The following is a 20,825-nucleotide window of genomic DNA, read 5'->3' on the forward strand; positions in this document are numbered from 1 at the left end:
TTCCGATCTTGTTCTTTGTTGGGACAAAGCTCATGAAAGAAAGGGAGAGCACGACAAATTTGATAATCTGTGGCTCGGTCCTTTTCAAATTTCAGAAATTTTGGGAGAGAATGCATTCCGACTCAGGACCCTAACAGGCGAGGACGTTCCCTTGCCCGTGAATGGTCAATTCCTCAAGCATTATTTCCAGCCATAGGCTTCCCCAAGCCTTTTTCATTGTGAATAGCGGCTCCGTTTTCCTTCCTTGTCTTAGTTTAGTTTCCTGTTTTCCTGCTCCGTTTTAGGACCCCTGTCATTTTCTCGAAGGAGGCCTTCGCCATGTACAAACACTGGTGCGACGCCAGATTACTGTTACCATCTGTTTTTGGAATCCAAGCTCGGGGAGACTTTTGATTAATGGAGCACCCCATGATCCGTCCGGTTAGATCTAGACGACCTTTCTCTACAAAATCTTGTCCTAGTCAAAACCTATCCACAATATCGCGATTACTGCACAGATACACATAAAAAATTGCATACAATCAGTTGCTAATCAAAGGGACGCTATATCGATGAAAGGTCCGTGGCTACACTTCAGCGACCACTGTTATGCTCAATCCCGCGTAGGCTTCATTGCCTACTATTCCAAAAAAAAAAGAGAAAAGAAGAGAGAAAAGAAAAGAAAACTGATCAAGCGCTCTGAAATCAAGCGTTAAGCGTAAAATTGGCAAAAGGGAATGCAGGCATCTCTGCCGGTATAAAAAGAAAAAGGGGTAAAACCTTCTTGCCGGAAACAGAGCAATCTCTGTGAGCTAACAGGCGATAACTCCGCCGGGGCTATAGACGCTTGCTGGCAGCGGGGCTCTATCCAGGTTGCTTTTGGAGTATTAGCCCGTTGGACATCTCGACGCAGTGAAACATTGATGCCACAACTTTTTCTAGGCTGGAATGAACCCCATTTGCACACACTAGTTGATCCGACCTGCGTGTGATTTGATTTGACTATTCACATTATCTTATTTTGAAAGATTCTTCTCCTTCTCTCCTCTCAGTCGTGGTGGTTAACCAGAGATTCTAGGTTCGATCCGAACTTGCGTTCCCGAAATGACTGGGAGCATTTCTCCAGCAGAGTCGCCATTTGTTGTGCGTTGCACACGCCCCCTGTCGCCGACAGGGTCCCCCTTTCCAGTTTTGAGTTTTTTGATCGTCATCCCGAGAATCGAAACAGAGTTTCTCGTGTCTCCTCGAGCGAGTTCGTGATCAGTCCGTAAGCTGATCAACGTTGGAGTAATGAACCAATGAGTCCTTTTGACTGATCTGGCTTTCGGGCGTAAATACCGAGAGTTTGTTCCAAAATTTCAAAACTTAACGCAATGCAAGCATCTTTTCGGACTCCAGGTCCGAACTTGGCGAAAGTCAAGTTGAGCCGTTAAGTTTAAAACGTTGTGCGCTCCCCCCCTTTTGGATGTAAGCGTCCGAAGGTGAAAATTCAAAATTTGAAAGCATAAGGTGGCAATCGCATTCCGGACCCTAGGTCCGAAATTTCCAAAAAATTAAAGTTTCAAAACATAACACTGCCCAACAACGTTTTCGGACCTTAGGTCCGAATTTTAGTGAAGGTTAAGTTTAAAACACAGTGCAATAGCATACTTCGGACCCCCGTGTCCGAATAACACAAGCTGTTAAGTTCTAAAAAACATATCAAACAGCGTCTTCGGACCCTAGGCTCCGAAAAGAGACAAAGTTAAAGTTTTTTTAAAGCAACATCAAAAAACCACGTTTCGGACCCCCGCGTCCGAATATCGACAAAGGGCGAAGTAAGTTTTAAAAAACGCATATCATGCATACTTCGGACCCTAAGCTCCGGAAAGGGCGAAGTAAGTTTTAAAAAAAAAAACGCATATCATGCATACTTCGGACCCTAAGCTCCGAAAAGGGCGAAGTAAGTTTTAAAAAAACGCATATTATGCATACTTCGGACCCTAAGCTCCGAAAAGGGCGAAGTTGAAGTTTTAAAAAACATATCAAACAGCGTCTTCGGACCCTAGGCTCCGAAAAGAGACAAAGTTAAAGTTTTTTTTAAAGCAACATAAACAGCGTTTTCGGACCCCCGCGTCCGAATGAAAAGGGCGAAGTGTAAGTTTTAAAACACATCAAATAACATTCTTTAGGCCCTAAGCTCCGAAAAGGAAAGTGTGGTGTTTCAAAAACAACATCGAGACGCACTTCGGACCCCCGCGTCCGAATGACCAAGGGCGAAGTAAGTTTTTAAAGGCATTTCTCCAGCATCGAAATGCATACTTCGCGCCCTAAGCTCCGAATGAAAAGGGCGAACTAAGGTTTTAAAAACGCAGCGCATGGCACACTTCGGGCCCTAAGCTCCGAATGAAAAGGGCGAAGTGTAAGTTTTAAAACATATCAAATAACATTCTTCGGACCCTAAGCTCCGAAAAGGAAAGTGTGGTGTTTCAAAAGCAACATCAAGACGCACTTCGGACCCCCGCGTCCGAATAACAAAGACAGCATAAGCTTTTAAAACAACATCAAAACGCACTTCGGACCCCCGCGTTCGAGCTTCAACAAGGTCGGGCAAACAGCGTTTTCGGACCCTAAGCGTCCGAAATTCCAAGGTGAAAGTTTAAAAACGAAGTCCAAAAGCAAGCAAAACATTAAACGCAGAAGGCACGGTGTGTAACGCGGAGGTCAGGACGAGCAAACCCGCGAAGGTTAGATTCGAAAACCTCCAATTCAAAATTCGAAAGGAACTCTTAAATCCGAAAACAAGGAGGTAAGACACTGCATCATCCTCCCATCAACCATTTAAAATTTAGGTTACTAGGCACAGAACCATGTGAAATTGATAAATCCTCTTTCATCCTCCAAACCGCGAAGATTTGAACAGGAAGGATAACCGTTGGGATTCAAATTTTGCAGGGTCATCCGCTCGCCCCGCGCAACAAGGTCGGGCAATCACCCATCATTCGCTCCAATCAGGTAAGTACGCCTTATAGCGTACGGTCATTTAAAATGTGTGAATCAAATAAGCAAATACGCAAAATTTGAAATGCTTAGAGTCTGCATCTCCGTTATTCGAACATCCAAAATTTAGGACTCATTCCCGAGGTTTGGCCGGAAACTGCATCTCTTTTCAAAATTCTCATGTTTTGCCTTTGTTAAAATTAATCCAAAAAATTCGAGAGTAAGAATGCTTAGTCATAAATCTTCAGGAATATGATGCTGTAGAAGTTAATCAGATTGTTAGCCCAAAGTGATATTTAAACTAATCTCGGTCTGTTGAAACACTTCTGTTATTATCTAACCCGCATCGTCATTCTCGTGTCACCTTGTAATCCGTGTCTGGCTGTGCAGGATAAATGCCTAAATCAGCGGCAGAATCATCAAAAACACCCGCTGCAGCAGAAACCTCACGAGCATCCAAATCAGACATCCCACGGAAAGTTGAAAGAATGAAGTATCAGTATCAGAGGGGAGGGTTAAGAGAGTCAAAGGTCCAGAGTATCTGGGACAACATTGGTGACACCGACCTTGGCCACATTGATATTCAGGATTTCAGGGATCGGGTCTTCTCACCCGATGCATATGGCAGGCCTAGGCAAATGCTGGAAAGTGGCATCGCCCAAGCAGCAGGTTTTCCTCCAGCAATCCAGAACTATGAATTAGTAGTGGAAGCTGCTCGGCATTACGAGCCAAAGTCCAGATTAGTGCTTCCGGAAGATATCACTATTGCCGACTTCTCCACTGAGGCTATCGGCGATGCATTTGATATCCCCTTTCCAAATAATCCCATAGCTACAACAATGGACGAGGCATAGGGGGCATATGATATGAACCCAACTCGATGCAGGGCACTAATTAACGAAGAATGGTTCAAAGAAAAAAGGCCTTCAAGCACCAGGATTGTGAAAAAGACCCCCAGAAGTGACTTTCATAATGAACATGGCGATATGGTCACCTTACTTAGCCGAGTCATGGGACTCCCTAAGTCCAACTACTTTGAAGAATGGATGTTCTATTTTACAGAACAGGTCTTTGCCGGAAAGTCTAAGTTAGACTGGGCCCAGATCATAAGTGATAACATCCACGCTCAGCTGATTGAGCTTGAGACAAAGAAGTATTTCACCATGACCTCCTATTTGGTCTATATGTTCGCAAAGAACCAGCCACTGCCAGGATTAATAATGAAAGGTGAGATCGGGAATGGGCCTGGTCAGGTAAAGGTTTATGATTGCTACCCGCAGCTGCACTACCAGGATATAGCTCAAAGGGAAAAGAGCAGCCCGGCTTACGCGGTTGGACAGTACGAACGTGTCAACGACGCCTTCACAATGCGCCTAGTCAGGCTAATGCAGGGAGGGTTACACATAAGGCTCTCGGAGCAAGCTACCATTTTAGTGCAGAGGTATGGGGCCTGGTTTATTCAGTTCCCAAGATTCTCCTACATCCGAATTGCTGGCTTTGAAGGTGCCCCCCTTCGACTTCCACGGTACCCAACCGATAAAGTAGTCCTCATGGAGGTGGCAAGACAATCACGCCCTGCCGGCATATTATTACGAGAAAGCAAGCAGGCTGGATTCGCATTTCCAATGATCATAGGCAACCATGATGTCCAATTGAGAACTCCCACCCTAGCAGAAGAGTCCCTTGCAGAGCTAGCCTCTTATGGCCTACAGGAACATTTCCCAAGAAAATGTTTTGATCATGACAATTTGGCAAAGAGAGCTTACGGTAGGCGCTACAGAGCAAAGGAGTCAATTGAAGATTACTGGAAAAATTGCTCCGATGACTACGAAGTCAGGCGACAGGAATATTCTAGATTGAGTGTGCAGCAAATGCGACTCTTTGAGTACCGTCGGGTCCCGGATCAGCTCACAGACTCGGGGAACTGTCTCCAAGTCCGGGAATTCGAAGTAGTAAGGCATCTCTTGCCAGGCGTTGATTGGTCTCAAGACCCAATCACGGATTTCGAAGCAGTCATGGCAGCCCCGGCAAGATACACAGATCAATGGTTACAACACCAGATCGAGAGGCTAGTCCATGAAGGGGTCCAGTTTACTTACCATCTGATGGGCAATTTCGACTCTCAGTCTTCCGAAGATGAAAGGACATCAGCTGAAGAACCAGAGAAAAGGAAGAAAACTAAGGCTTGCAGAGGGACTCGGACGTCCAAAAGAACAAGAAGGGAGAAGATTCCCATAAGAAGGCCAGAGACCACTTCATCTTCAAAGGACCCCAGTTCATCCGACGACGCCATAGATTTGGATTGCATACCTGCTCCGCCTTCCCAGAGCGACATAGAGGCATTCCAAGCCAATGATCCTCCTGCTCCAGATATGCCGGACACCGAGCAAAAGGGCCCCAATCCAACTAAGCCGGGTGACCAGATAGAGGAAGGAGAAATCCCATCCACCCAGGGGATCGAAGTGCATGAACCTACCCAGCAGAGCCGCCATGAATTACTACTCCTCCATGCAGCCAAGGACGACTCAACTGTCGAAGGGGAACAAAGAACAGACGAGATCCATGAGCTCGAGGGAACCAAGGAGCCACCATCACAGGAAGATGTCAGACAATTATTCAGTGAGATAGGGGAGAACTCAGATGCAAACAAGGAGCTTCCTCCTTCTTCCACCCCTCCGATGGCGGGACAGCTGTTAATTTGTGATCAGCCAGTTGGAAGTATGGGAGCACAAGGTGCTAACTTAACCCTATCCTCAACCCAGACGGTGCCTCAAGAGTGGCTGATCGCCAGAGCTCAGCGCAGGGCCGCCACCAAGGCGCCCATCGACCTTGAAGACATCTTCTCACGAATGGATCAAACAAAAGCAAAAGGGAAGAAGAAACCGAGAACATACTCTAAGATAACCAAGGATGGGCAAAGGAACCGCACTCTTCATATTGCTACCCCGCCCGTAAACAAGCCAGCAGATCAAATAACCCTGGCAGATTATAGCATTACGACTGTCCCCATCGGACGAGCTACAAAAGAGCAAGAAAAGGAGGAATTTAAGGACTCGGTTTAGAACATACTCAGACAGCTCGAGGAAATCACAGCTGAAAAGGACATGTATCGGGCCCGTGCTGAACAAGCCGAGGGATACATCGATAAGCTCCTACGGCCACTACACAACCCCTCTGAATCCCATATTCCCCCAATGGCATTGGCGCAGAGGACCACAACTGAATTTGAAGGAATCCGGGATACCGCAAAGGCCGTTAAGGAATGGGTGCAAGACATCAAGAAAAAGGGAGAACAGATCCTCAAAGAAGTAAAGGAAATGGCTCTCCATCGAGAGCTCACTCTCGTCAGGCTGTTGGAAGTAAAGAGAGGATCCCTTCACATGCATGAAGTAGCGGCCTCTACCCTTCCCCTCCTAAGAGCTCTTTTCTGGACACATACACAAATTCCCACACTGCCTGACATCTTGAATCCCCATAGCATCAGTGTTCTCAAGGAATGGTATTGGACCGTCACCATGAAGAACGACGCCCAGGAAATTATTGACAAAGAAAATGACGCGTGTGAGGCGATTCTGGGGAACATGCAAGAACTAGGCAAGACCATCCTCCGATCAATGGTTTCGGGGTGGATAAATGACCTGTCCGACAGTGTAATCCGGCCGGATTGGGAGGGAAGATTGGGAGCAGATAAGGCTTCTTATTCCATTGAAGACTTGAGTTTTGCTGGTCAGTTCCATTCAGACATATTATGCTTCGAGCGTAATCGCTCCAGCTGGAAGGACGGTTTAAGGCACGTGGACCAGTATCTCGAAGGCATGCAATACAAAAATCGCCACCCTCCCATGCCCCCTTTTAATCCCCTCTTCCAATTATGCATCAAGTTTCAGGAATATGTCCGCGAGGAACGAGCAGCAAGTCGTGATTTATGGCGAGAATACCTGCATGGCGAAGACCAGTTTCTGCAAAAGGAATGTGAAACCAGGATAGAGAAAGTAGTTTCTCAAAAATGCTTTTTTCCCTCCAAGTCTTAAAAAGTGCACTTTTGTCCCAAAAGGGTGACAGTTGACTTTTGGTCAACATATTGTAAAGTTTTTTGTGCACCTCCCCTTTTTGGATTATTTCAAAGTTGTAATTATCCTTTGGTAGTTATTGCTCCTTTTGGGGTAGTTGTAGATATTTATCTCCCTATTTATGAGTGTGGGTCCCTCTTTTTGTAAGGATGAATCTGGGCCACTTGTTTAGATTAGATCTTGGCCATTCATCCATTTTTGGAAACCTATTTAAGGGGACTGGTTTTCCCTCATTTGGGAGGAAGTTCTTGAATTGTTGCGAAAGCTCTGAAGAAATTTTGCAGGAATTAATACAATGGCTTAAAATTACCTTCAAATTTCCTTGTGAGTGCATGGTCTCCTTCTTCATTTAAATTAGAAAGCTTTTAAATTATGTCTGTTCATTTTACACAACAGTTCTTACCAAGCATCTGATAGAATCTTCACAGTCCATACCATTAGAGGATAGCTGATTGCTTTTTTCCTTTCTGCATGGTTAATCTGGGCTATTTTATGATTCAGTTCGATTATCAAATGTATACATATCATGAATGTAGAAGTTCTAATATTGTATTTGGTAATATGAAAATCTGGTTTCTCCTTTGAAGATTGCACTGAGTTTATGCAAACATTGTGTCTGAATGATTGATGATGCTTAACCTGGTTTCCTGGAGGTGTCTGTCTGCTTGGGTAAATCTGTTGTCCTAGTTAACATTTACTGTTCTCTCTCTCCCTACCCTTCCTTTCTTTCCTCCCAATTTTATCCCCTTTTTTTAGAAATCCACAGTCTTGCTAAATCAGCTTCAAATTAATCAACATCACCTGAAAGAAAACCAAAAGAGGTCCCTGGGAATTCGTATATGAAATTACTAATCAAACGTAAGCCCCCTTGTGTTTCCAGCATAAACACATAAAGCCACTGAGAGATCCCGCAGTCAAGACCTGACAAAAGAAACCTTGAGGTAGTCTCCTTTGATCAAACTTATAAAACAGCATTAGAGACTTCCTTATCTCAAGAGAGAGTAGGATAATCAGTCGGCTATTCTATTCTGCGTTGGCCGTATGAAGTTTGCAGCAATGCGATTTCAGACACGTCAACAGTCTCAGGTCAGGATAGGTCTAGATTAATAGCTTTCTTGTCAAAGTCCTGATTTCCTCCAGCTCCGAGTCGATTGAGCAGAGTCGGTGGTCAGAGAGAGATGGAAGTGGCGATTTCAAAAGCTGATGAACAAATGCACTTGATGATGATTGAAGGAGTTTTGAAAAGATATGATCAAGGTTGTTGCCATTGAGGCGTAATTGGGAAAGGTGATACATGTTTCACCTTGAAGAAGAGTTTTTAGACTTTGAAATGATGAAAGCCAGACTGGGAGGAGATTTTCGCTCCTGACCCTTCCAAAGGGTCTAGAGCGAAATCTTCCTTTCTTACCTTCCTTTGGCCCTGAAAACCTAGTTGGACCTTGCTTAGACCAAGTTGAATGAGGAATTGTCTTGATTATGAAAGGAGGAAGGTGATTTGATCAAATTTGGAAGAAAATGAGATGCACCAAGGTGAGAAACTAGCCAAGAATAGGGATTTTGCTCCTGACCCTTCCAAAGGGTCCAGAGAGAAAATCCTTGAAGACCTCAAATTCTCACTTATTAAGGCCAAATTTCTAGTTCCTAAGGCATGGTTGAAGGTATTTTTGAATGTTCTAGCCTTGTCAAGATTGAATGTGAAGGATTTTAGTCAAGAAGGAAATTTCGCTCCTGACCCTTCCAAAGGGTCCAGAGCAAAATTCTTGAAAACACACATTTTTCCCTTGGCTAAAGTTTGGATCTTGATGGAGATGCATGAGGAAGGATCTGTGTTTGCCTCCCAAAGAGAATTGGAGTTGAAAAGGTCAAGAGTCGAGCTCAAATCTTGATTTTCGCTCCTGACCCTTCCAAAGGGTCCAGAGCGAAAATCTTTGTAGCCCACATTTCCTTCCCAATTTTGGCTAAGTGATGGTTTCTAGGGACGTTTGAGGATGAATTGGTATGTTCTTGCCTTGAGATGGAATTGGTTGATTTTGAAGAGCAAGATTTTGGCCTAAAGGAGAATTTCGCTCCTGACCCTTCCAAAGGGTCCAAAGCGAAATTCATCAAAAACTTCATTTGCTACCTTGTTTGAGCTTGAAACCTTGTCCTTAGGTGGAAAATGATCTAAGTTTGCTTCGTGACGTGGTTTGAAGTTGGAAAAGTGAGTGATCAAGCCTAGAATGAGATTTTCGCTCCTCACCCTTCCAAAGGGTCCAAGGCGAAAATCCTCTTAAAGCTCATTTCCTCCCTAGTTTGACTAAATTTTGATTTGGAGGGTATCTTGAAAGGAAGGATGGACATCTTGTAGCCTTTGGAAATGTTTGGAAGCATTGAAATGTGAAGGATTTTGGACCAAAAGATGAATTTTGCTCCTGACCCTTCCAAAGGGTCCAGAGCGAAATTCCTAAAAACACTTATTTTTCATTGGAGGAGGTCAAATCCTTGGTTTCTTATGGTGTGGATGGAAGTGAGATAGCATACCTTTGCCTCTTGAGGTTGTTTTGAATTGGAGAAATGAAGAATTTGGCCCAAATCTTGATTTTCGCTCCTGACCCTTCCAAAGGGTCCAAAGCGAAAATCTCCCTAGGATGCATTTTCTCCTTTATTTGGCAAAAATTTGATGTCCAAGGCATGATGAGAAGGAGAATGAACATGACCTTGCCTTTGAGAGTGTTTGGTAGCTATGAAAATGAAGGATTTTAGCCAAGAAAGGAAATTTCGCTCCTGACCCTTCCAAAGGGTCCAGAGCGAAATTCCTTACAAGCCTACTTTTTGACCTTTCTTAGGCTTAAAACCTTGTTGCTAGGGCGAAGAAAGATGAGATTCTACCTTGCAATGAAGTTTCAAGTTGAAAGAATGATGATTTTTGAGCCAAGTCAAGATTTTCGCTCCTGACCCTTCCAAAGGGTCCAGAGCGAAAATCCCAAGTCCACCTACTTTTTTTGCAAGACAAGTTAAAATTTTGATTTTTATGCCCTAGAGAGGAGTGAGGCGAGGTGTCCTAAGTCTTGGAGGCGATTTGAAGTTGAAAGGATGAGGAAATAACCCTAAAACAAGATTTTCGCTCCTGACCCTTCCAAAGGGTCCAGAGAGAAAATCCTAAAATCTACCTATTCCTTTCAAATTTGTGCCAAGCCATGCCTAGACCAAGGTGAAAGATGCCCTTGAGATTGCCTTTGAGTTGATTGTTGTCTCCAGAAATGATGATTTTGGGCTAAGAGGAAGAGATTCGCTCCTGACCCTTCCAAAGGGTCCAAGCCGAAAATTCTTCAATCACCTTTTTCTTCTTGCAAAATTAAGTCAAACTTAGGTCGAATGAGAGAATAGAAGGGTTTCCATGCCTTGTGAATTGATTTGAAGTTGAAATGAGGGAGAAGTGAGCTACAAACAAGAAATTCACTCCTAACCCTTCCAAACGGTCCAGAGCGAAAAACCCTAAAACCACCTTTTTCCTCAAGATTTGAGTGAAGTCAAGCCTAAACAAGGGTGAGAGATACCATTTGGATTGCCTTGGATAGACTCTTGACCATCAAAGATGCATATTTTGAGCTAAAATTGGAATTTCGCTCCTGACAGTTCCAAAGGGTCCAGAGCGAAATTCTAGATAGGTCCTGTCCCTGGCTAGGTTATTGAGCAAATTTGACCTTTTAGGCCTTGTGAGGATCAAACCAATACCGCCAAGTTGAGATCGCCAAGTTGAGAATAGACCCTGGAGATTGCCTTAGAGAAGGTTGTTGATCAAACATTGGTGAGTTGTGACCTAAAGGGTGAATTTCGCTCCTGACCCTTCCAAAGGGTCCAGAGTGAAATTCCCATTATCACCTAATGTGCCCATGTGAAAGGCTAAAATGTTGAAACCCTAAGCTTTGTTAGGCCAAAACAAGCGTAAGCTCACCTTCCAGAGGATTTTGAAGTAAAAGAAATGGGGTATTTAAGGCCTAATAAAAAAAATCACTCCTAACCCTTCCAAAGGGTCCAGGGCGAAAATCCTTGAAGACACCTATTATTCACCTTTTCAAAAGCAAATTGCAAAATCATGATGACAAGAACATGGAGTGATGGCAAATCTAGGTTGTAAGGATTTTGATTAATGAAGTGAGTAAGCCTAGATGAAAAATTCAAATAAACCTTGAAATAATTTGAGCCTCCATCATTCTTTGAACATTCTAGTGCCTATGGAGAATGAGCCTTCATCAAACCTTAATCAAGCTTTAGCATCCACTAAGCTTACTCTTATCTTTTCACAAAATTCGCTAAGTAAATCTCATTTGGGAGACTAAGACAAATTCGCATAAATTGAGGCACTTATAAATTGATCAATTAATTTTTCTAAGCCTTGAAATAAATGAAGAATCCACCTTAGCTTTGAAATTAATTTAAAAAATTAAAAAATCACACTTGAGCGCTCAAAATTCATTATTTTGCCCTTGCAAACAACTCGGCCATGCTTATAGAGGAGTTTTATTTTATTTTATTTAAGCCTTTACCAAGTCGGCCTAGAGGCAAAATAAGGTGAGCGCCCTATAAAGGGAACGTGTGTTTTGAAAATTTTAAATCATTCATTCATTTTCCCTTGTGCGAATTTGAAGAGCAGATTTGGAGGTGCGAAATTGAGCAGGTTGGAGGATAATTTCCAAATCTTGAACGCTAGTTGAAGGTGAATTTCTGATTAAGAAGCTGATTGAAGGCGAATTTCCAGATTTTGAAGGAGGCTTGAAGGCTGATTGAGGTTAATTCATCCAAAGGAGGAGTCTAAAATTCAGATCAAACATCTTTGTCCAGCAAATTCTCATTTTCCTTTATTCATTTTTTCAAAGGTTAATTGCTAAAAATCAAGGAAGAGGTATGTATAATCAGATTTTTGAAAGTTTATTCAAGATTTAGTTTGATTTTCCATAGCAATCTTTTGAAAGTCTAAGTACAATCTAATTTCAATTCTCAATTAATATTAATTTGAAAATTCATAATTCTAGGATTTATCACATTATTTTCAAATTAATATTTAGTTAATTCCTTGAAAAGACTTAAATCCCATACCTTAAGGTATAATGCTCAAACCCTAACTTTAAGCTTTTGTGTAGGTATCAAATGACGACCCCCAAGACCGGTGGATCCACTACCCGACAGGCTCTCATTAAGGAGGATCAGAAGAATGATGAATTGGAGACCAAGATCGTGTCCAAGTGGAGCAATATCGGAGACACCAATCTAGGAAACTTCAATGTGAAGAAGTTTCGGGAAGTGCCCTACATTGGCAAACCGTCACCCATTGCAAAGAAGATAATTGAGAGTGGCATCATCAAGGCCGCAGGTTTCCCTCCTGCAGTCTAGTGTCATGAATTGATGATCAAGTTTGCCCGACACTATGATTCACACTCAAGAACGATCGTACCCAAGGATGGAACTATCTTAGCCTACCTTTCAGAGGAAGCTATAAGCAAAACTTTTCATCTCCTAGAGCATAAAGACATGATCTACAAGAGCTTGGAAGGAGCTAGGTCTATCTATGAGGATGATCCTGATTCCTGTTTAAACTTCATCAACAAGAATTGGTTACTCAAGAGCAGACCTCGCCTGAACAAGATTCCCAATACACCACACAGAATTGATTTCCAAGAAGAATTCAAGGACTTGATAACCTTGCTCAATCGGGTTATGGGTGCTTCTCAAGCTTTCTTCTTCGACAAGTGGATGTTCTTCTTCATACAAGTGATCGTCCAAGGAAAGGGAATGCTTAATTGGGCTAGAAACATTAGCAACAACCTGGACGTGCAGTTGAGAAGGCTAAATCCTACCAAGTCATTTCACATGAGTTCATATGTTATATATGCCTTGATCAGAAGTTTTGAATATGCAGGGCTACCTCACAGAGGAGTTGTTGGGAGAGGACCCGAAGAAATAAGAGTTTGTGATTCTTATTTTCAACTGCATCATCCGCCAGGAAGTGACTACAAGCTAGTCAACGACACCTTCACGATGTATGTCACCAGGACATTGCAAGGAGGGATTCACAATCGACTATCTACAGATGCGCAGGAGCTCGTGAAGAAGCATGGTGCATGGTTCATTCAGTTTCCAAAATTCATATACATCAAAGTTCATGGATGTCCTTCACCTCCCTACATGTTGCCGAGATATCCTATAGACAGGATAATACTACTTGAGGTGACTAGACAGTTGGCAGCTTATGCAAAGGCATCAAGACACAAGCATGGAAATGGAATTCCCGTACCCATCCTACTAGGGAACTCAGTTTAAGTATGTCCTAATACTCAAGCCACGGAGGATGCAGAGAAAGAATTATATCTATATTCATTCACATCCTTTGCCTCCAGGGAGAATTTCGATCCTCATGGTCATATAGAAGAGACAGTAGGGAAGAAGTACAAACATGAGTTTCAAGTGGAGGACTTTTGGATGAATGTCCAGGATGATGTAGAGGTCAAAAGAAAGATACATTCCAGATTACCCTTGGATCTCATCAGGAAATGCAAAATTTACAGAGTAGCCGATCAAGCCCAGGAAAGTGGTAGATACCTCCAATCATCCTATGAGAAGGAAGATAAAGAAGTGAAGGTAGATTGGAATGAGCCCGAGGTTTCAGACCTTAGAGCTTTGATGGCTCCCGTTTTATCTTGCACTCGCAGATGGGTGGACGTACAACATCAAAAGTTGAAGGAGCAGAATGTATCCATGACATTCACCCTAGAAACAAGAACGGAAGAAGGAGAGGCAAGTGTGAGTGAGAATACTTCTCATTCCAAAGGTTCAAAGATGAAAGGACCTGAGAAGAGAGAGCCTTCCAAGAAGAAGCAGAAAGTGAATCCTGATCGTCCACCAAGCACATCTTCTAGGCATGAAAAGGAAGCAAGTCAAGGAGAAGTTCAGAGGCAGATAGTGTATGAAATTGATGAGTCTATGGAATCCATGGTACAGAATGATAAACAAGGAAAAAGACAGACACCTCAGCATTCATCGAGTCAATCTCCCCAGGTTGGTACTAATGAGCAACAAGGAGAAAAGAATGATGATGAAGCAACATCTCCTTTCAGGGAAGATAGACTTCTGCATAAAGAAATACAAGTGAGGGAAAGGAAATCTACCATTCCAGATTGGCTAAAATTCGAAGAGGAAGAACAAGTATTTGACTTGGAAAGCCTCATAGGAAATTCTCATGAAGAAATAGAAAAGAAGAAGGCCACAAAGATGTCAAAGGTAATTAGAGATGAGACAGGATCCAGAAAAGTGCAGATAGCTACACCATTGGTGGACAAGTATGAGGATGAGATTCTAGCAAAAAAATACAATCTGGAAACATTTCATCTTGGTCCACTTACCATTGTGCAAGCCATGGAAGAAGCAACTGATTCACTGAAAGCACTTAATGACAAACTCAAAGAAGAAATGGAAAAGAATAAGAAACTAGAAAAGGAGGTCAGTGCTTGGAGGAATTATTTTAGCCATCTTAATCAACCTTTGAGACGACAGGATCCAGCAATATCTCTTTTGCATGCACTTCCTCTTGAATCAATAAATGAGGCGGAAAGGGTAAAGAGCTTGGTCCAACTCATGAGTTCTTGGATCGATGAATCTTACAAGGTGGCCATGGAATTTGCAACAAGGATGATGAAGACGGTCCACTGTGTTATCCAAGTTCTTGAGATCATCCATAATCTATTGGTAACTGTGGATGCATTTGCTCACACTAGAGATGTTGTCATCTCGGTCTTGCAAGTGATAAGAAGGACTCCAAGACAGGTTCTAGTGCAAGAGAAGATAATGAATGGAGAAGCCCATAGCCTTCTGCAGTGGTGAACTTTGCTCCAGATAAAGGAAGTTCTTTTCGAAGATATCAGTTCCAGATGTGGACGAGTTGAGGAAACCATCCACCCTATTCAAGACAAGGTGTTTGAGGTATTGTGTACGATCCTTGCCAGAAGAATTGAGATTGAGACGGATGTAGACATCCAGGAATTGGAAGACAAGATCAGGATCATCTTTTGCAAAGAGGAGAACACAGTCACCGAAGAGCAGCGAAATCAGATGCATGCTACTATGTTCCTGATCAAGAAAACAAAAGAGCTTGAGCCTGGATGGGAGGCAACCCTTCTCACAGCTTTTGATCAAGTCCTTCACTTGGGAGAACGAATGAAGAATCTTCCTGAGATTCCCATTGTTGAGATTGAGAAGATTACGTCCAGATTCATTGAATATGCTAGAAAAGAGCATAGAAAGGGGAACAAAGTTCTAGATGAAAAGTTGTTATAAAATGATGTGGCAACTTAATTCCTATTGGTCTATGTCTCCTCGTTATTTGTGCCAATTCTTATTGGCTATCGATTGATAATGTTTATCTAAATGGGGACTTTTTTGTAACAAACCCTAATTAGGGTTTAGGTGTCAGAATTTCACCCATTGATCTTCTTTTGATCCAGGCCGTTCATTGTATTTGAGAGTGCTATATAAGCCCTCACTCATTTCATTTTAAGGGAGTTAGAGAGAAAAAAGGGTTAGAGAGAAAAAAGTTAGAGAGTTGGAGAGAAATAAGTTTAATATCAGCAGCAAAGAAATAAGGTGTGCAGAGAGAAATTTGAACAATTGTTGTTTTATTTGGCTATGAGATCAATAAAATATTGAAGTTATGGTGTTTTATTGCAATCCTTGTGGCTATTTTCATGGTTGTTTATCTTCTTGAATCACTCTTAGTAGAGATTGAATTTAAGTTTTAAGTTTGAAGGACGAATGTTGTGCTTGATCTTTGATAAGACTCACATTCCAAACCACTAGCTCCTTACTGATTGTAAGAACGGCCTGTGTGGTCAACTGGAAACATCGAGATTGTTTAAGAGTTCAATCATTGTTGGAGGCATTGATATGTATCTTACTGATAGTATCTATCCCCTTTAGTGGTTTGAAAATCATTGAATCCCCTTAGAAGATCGCACCAATTCCAATGGAGTTGTAACCTCTTGGCAATACTAAAATTGGTAGAGTCCTATCAAGACCAATCATCACTGAGTCATTCTTAGGATTAATTTAGTCTTGCCTCCTCGAAACCCTTATCTTTTGATCTTTTTTTGAAACATCAATTAGCATTAGGAGAATCCTGTTCCCTCATTTGAAAAGTAGTCACATGAACAAGATTTCTCTGAAAGTACGTAAGGCCCCTTGAAAAACAGTAAACACAACGACCACTGGTGCTTATCCACGAGTAGAGAACCTACATAAAAGAACCTTGAAGTTTCACTGATTGATCCTTTTTTGCGATATCTTCAGCATTCGGAAACTTTACTCAAGAGAGGATAAGATACCTCTGGGTATTTTATTCTGTGTTTGGTCGTGTACAAAATACACATCAACAATTAGCCATGGGAAATATGATGTTTATATCTTCGGTTTGAACTTCTCAAATTTGAATGCCTCAGGTTTGATCAGCGTGGCTCTGATACCATGTAAATGATATTCAAATTTATGTTCAAGTCTGAAGTTATATAATCTTATTATTCTTTCACTGATATTTTTTGTTATTTCTTATGTCACAAGTTGCTGAAGATAACATTAATATTTTCTATGCTTCTACAGCTTTTCATTGACATGTACATATAGGCAATGCCCACTGATCAAGGCATGCCTTGACCGGTCATGTCTTTTGACATGCCCGATCAAGACATGTCTTGATCGGTGCATATGCACCGCTTCACTTAAGCGATGTACCGATAACTATCGGTCACGTCACATTTAATATATTAAACCGATTGCTATCGGGGCACGTTAGTTAGTATGTTTGATCAATTAGTAATCGGGTCACGTCAGGAATATAATCATCCGATAAATAAGATAATCATCGATCGATATAAATTGAGATTAAGATGATAACTGTTATAGTTATCATATGATAGCATCAATCGATGCTATCATATGATATCTATGATAGTTATCATAATTCTGGTCTGATCTTATTACAATTATAGTATGATCGATTATGCATATAAGATGATTATAACAAGTTCATTTATTTAATTATGAGGTCTACATTTAGATTTTAGTTATATCAATAAGGTATATGATTGAATGAGAGATAAATGAAGTCTCTCATTCAATCATTTATCTTACCGAAGCTACTAAGTTTCAACACTTTCAAACGGCCTTGAGAAAGACCGGTAATGTCTTGATAAAAGTAAAGCTCGATAAAGTACGCTTTTTCAAAACTCTCCTTTGCCTTCCCAGATCGCGCTTGTATTGTCGACAAGACCCCTTCAGAGTGCCTATAGGAGACCCGAAGCGTAGGCTCAAGCATCCATTTGGAAAAGAAAGTAAGAAATGATGAAGTCGCCTCTCCATCATCGGGTCTTCATTCACCGATAAAATCCCGAAAAATAGGCCCATCAAAATCGCAAGACAAAATGCAAAGTGAAAGATGGCACAGTGATATTGTGCCCTTGCTCACACCTCTAAAATCATCGAGATAAGCCCTAGCAGAATCAAAGCGAATAGTCTAAAGTTTGGCATTTTTCTGTCTCCTGCCATCGCTGCTTGTATTTGTGCCTTCCATCCCCATGAAAATGCCAGCAAAATATCAACAAGTTTAATGCTATTGTAAAATCGGTGAAAGTGAAATAAAACTTTGAAGAGTATTTTGTTATAAAAGGCCGATAAAAACCCAAAATAACTTGTAATGCCAAGTCAAAAAAAAGCAAGGCAAAATTTCAGTATTTTAAAACATTTGTTATCCCCCCCCTCAAATCAACTCTCATATTGCCCAATAAAAGTGCCAAGGTAGCGGGTCGGGGTCCAAGTTGAAGCATGTAAATAGAGGCCATATGTTTTCTAAAGGCCAAAACACTTTTGTTATTACACCCTAGAAAGGCCGAAAGTAATGTCGAACAAAGTGTTTTGGTGTTTGGAAGTCAAAAAGAAAAATAACAAAGTTTGGGCACCATTATAAAAGGAATCGTGTTTATTATTTTTGACCTTTCAATGCTTAATAATAAAAAAAAAATATCAAGTCAAAAATACAAAATGTTCAGACTTTATTATTACAAAATGGCCAAATCAGTATCTCCTTAGCCTCCCAAAAATACTGAAAATATACCGAAAAATTGGGGGTTAGTAAAATGGAAGCGCACAAAATAAAGGTATTATTCTAAAATCAAGCATTTTTGTTATTTCATCCTGGCATCACCAAAACGGAGCCCAGCATTTCCTTGAAAGCAATTAATATTTGCCACAACTATTTATGTATTCAAGGTAATCGATTCAAGTTGACTCATTTTCCTTTTGTAGATCAACGCCACCCAAAGGAGCATGCAAGATCAAAAGATAACCACAAAGCGGTGTCAATGAAGAACATGTTGCAAGATGAATGTGAAATCACTAGTGCGGCGAGAAGAGGAGACCCAACACGTGTGAAGATGCAACCACAGCACAGCAAGATCGGAAGGCAATGACAAGGCTCGTGATGCTACAGAAAATGCAGAGATAAAGAGATGCAGAGTTGGAAATATCAGAAAATCTGTTTGTAAAACAGAATTGCCTTATTGTAAAGTGACTACCTCTGGGCCCCCATTAATGAATTTAAAACAAGGGAGCACATGTTAGTTTTTTCTCAGCTACCTGATTTGCCAAATTGATGTAAAACAGTTAAAGGTAGCTGAGAGAGTGGTTGAAGTGGCAGTTGGGAAGTTATGGGAGTTGCTAGGCATGGTTTAAAGATGCCAGGCTTCTAGAAGGCAAATCTAAGCCACTGGATGGTTTCAATCTTGGCCACTGATTCAAATTGTACAAATCTATAAAAGGCAAGCTTGGAGGAGAATTATTAATTCATGAGTTTCAGAGCTTGGTGTGAAGGATATATTGATCAGATTTTATCAGGTATCTGGGATAAACATTGGAAAAAAGATAACAGCTTTGGCACAGGATTGAAGACACCTTAGGCTCGACTTTATCAGCAGCGGTTTTCCCATCTTCAATATCAACATCCATCAAAAGTTGAAGACACCATTAAAGCCACCCAGTTCCTGTGTATCAGCATGTGAAGCTTTCATCTCTGGGTGTGAACCTCTGCTACCTTGGCATATGGTTCCTATGCTTCCTTCATAGACATGGCTGGATGTCAACACAATGTTTTATTAATTAAATACATATTGAGCATTCTCAGATCATTGTTGTCAGTTAAGAGGGATTACTACAGTGAGGGGATTGAAGTACATAAAGTTGTCTTTGGCATTGGTTATCATATTCATCTGTATTACAAGTGTGCTAAGAAATCCATTCTATTTCTAAACAAGGTTGCCCTGTCTATTGAAGGTCGGATAAATTTCTGCTCTTGAGACTACAGCAATATATTTTCAGTCTACTTTATATTTCAAAAGCCCCGGGGTAAACTCTATGTGCTGCAATGTCAATCTCAGTCTGATAAATATATGCAAGGTCAGAAAAGTATATTTCCATTCTTGTAATTTGATTGTATTTATTGCAAATTGGAATGTAAATTCTGTGATTCCAGTCAATGAATATTTTAATGAGAAATGCAAACTTTATTGTCCAGTATGGATGTCATCTTAAACTTCTAAGCAAAAGACTTTACCCAAACATATTAAACAATTTCCATTACCAATCCAAATCTGAAACTGTGCATTCAAGCAAACTGATTGACAAAATTACTCAGTGGATCAGATTGAGTTTAAATTTGGGTATAAATCGGTTGGGGTTATTACACCTATACTAATATAATATCTTTCCAATATCTATTACTGGTACAATTTTTTCACAGTTTCCATTCCTTATACACTGGAACCTTCTCACCTTACCGGGCAATTTCAGATATTCCCAGCTGATTAATAATGTTAAACCCATGCTGAAGAGCTGCAATGCTGAGAAACGATGAAGTACCATCCTCAAGCCATTCTTCTAGGCGTTCTCTTTTTCTTACAAAGTCAATATCTGCAATTGATGCAGCAACAGTTCCTGAAAATGATAATGTAACCAAAGGTTTAAGAATTTTAATGAGCAAACAGGAGACAGAATTTTTTTAGAGTAAAATATTTATCTAATCTGTACAAGATAGGCATTGGATCAAACCTCCACCGAAGTATGACTTTTGTAGCTTTTGAGCTGAATCTGTAATTTAACACAGGAAATCAGTATAACTGGTAAGTAAGCATAAGTTTTTTTGGGATAAATTTGAACAGCTTGTGTTAAAAAGGTGAAACCACATCAAGAAAATTCTAGAAAGCCAACAACTTTAATATTTCACTTAGTTTTATGGTTGTAGTAGTTTAGATTTTATTACAGAGTTTAATGGGTATAGTTAAACATAATGCTTGCTGATTCTCTGTATGTTTTGAACCATTCATGTTCAACCTGCTTTGATGTAATTTGAGCTGAGAAACAAATTAAATAACAAACAATAAAACCAGATTTTTTCCTAAAGATAACCTTACATAAGATATCATTCATATGGATTCAGTGTGATGGAGCATTACGGCAAAAAGTAGCAGTCCACAAGCGAAAAGGATCAGTGCAACTATGAGGTGAAGTTGTGTGAAGGAGACGTGAAGAAAACTGGTGGTGGAAGTTTGTTTTGAAGCAGCATGTTTGGTGAAAGAAGAGAATGAAGCAGATCTCAGATCTCAAAGGGAAAGAGAGTCCTCACTGAGCCCAAAAGAATAAGTTCTAGGATCAAAGGGTAGATGACTTTGGGGTAACCAAACAATATCATGGCATGAAACGCTTATCTGCAAGCATTTTAATTGGCAA

General features: G+C 41.0%; 1 protein-coding gene across 2 annotated transcripts in view; it reads right to left on the minus strand.

The window, feature by feature from the left end:
• The window catches only part of LOC131051356 (molybdenum cofactor sulfurase), a 385,620-nt gene that overhangs the window by 241,216 nt on the left and 123,579 nt on the right, over positions 1-20,825 (minus strand). For both annotated transcript variants that reach the window (XM_057985836.2, XM_057985837.2), the window contains 2 exons: positions 20,148-20,186; positions 19,877-20,033 (listed from right to left, as the gene is read on the minus strand). In XM_057985836.2, the coding sequence (XP_057841819.2) occupies positions 19,877-20,033; positions 20,148-20,186 (196 nt within the window). The remainder of the gene's footprint in view (positions 1-19,876; positions 20,034-20,147; positions 20,187-20,825) is intronic.

Source organism: Cryptomeria japonica, chromosome 11, assembly GCF_030272615.1.
Source record: "Cryptomeria japonica chromosome 11, Sugi_1.0, whole genome shotgun sequence".
Lineage (NCBI taxonomy): Eukaryota > Viridiplantae > Streptophyta > Pinopsida > Cupressales > Cupressaceae > Cryptomeria > Cryptomeria japonica.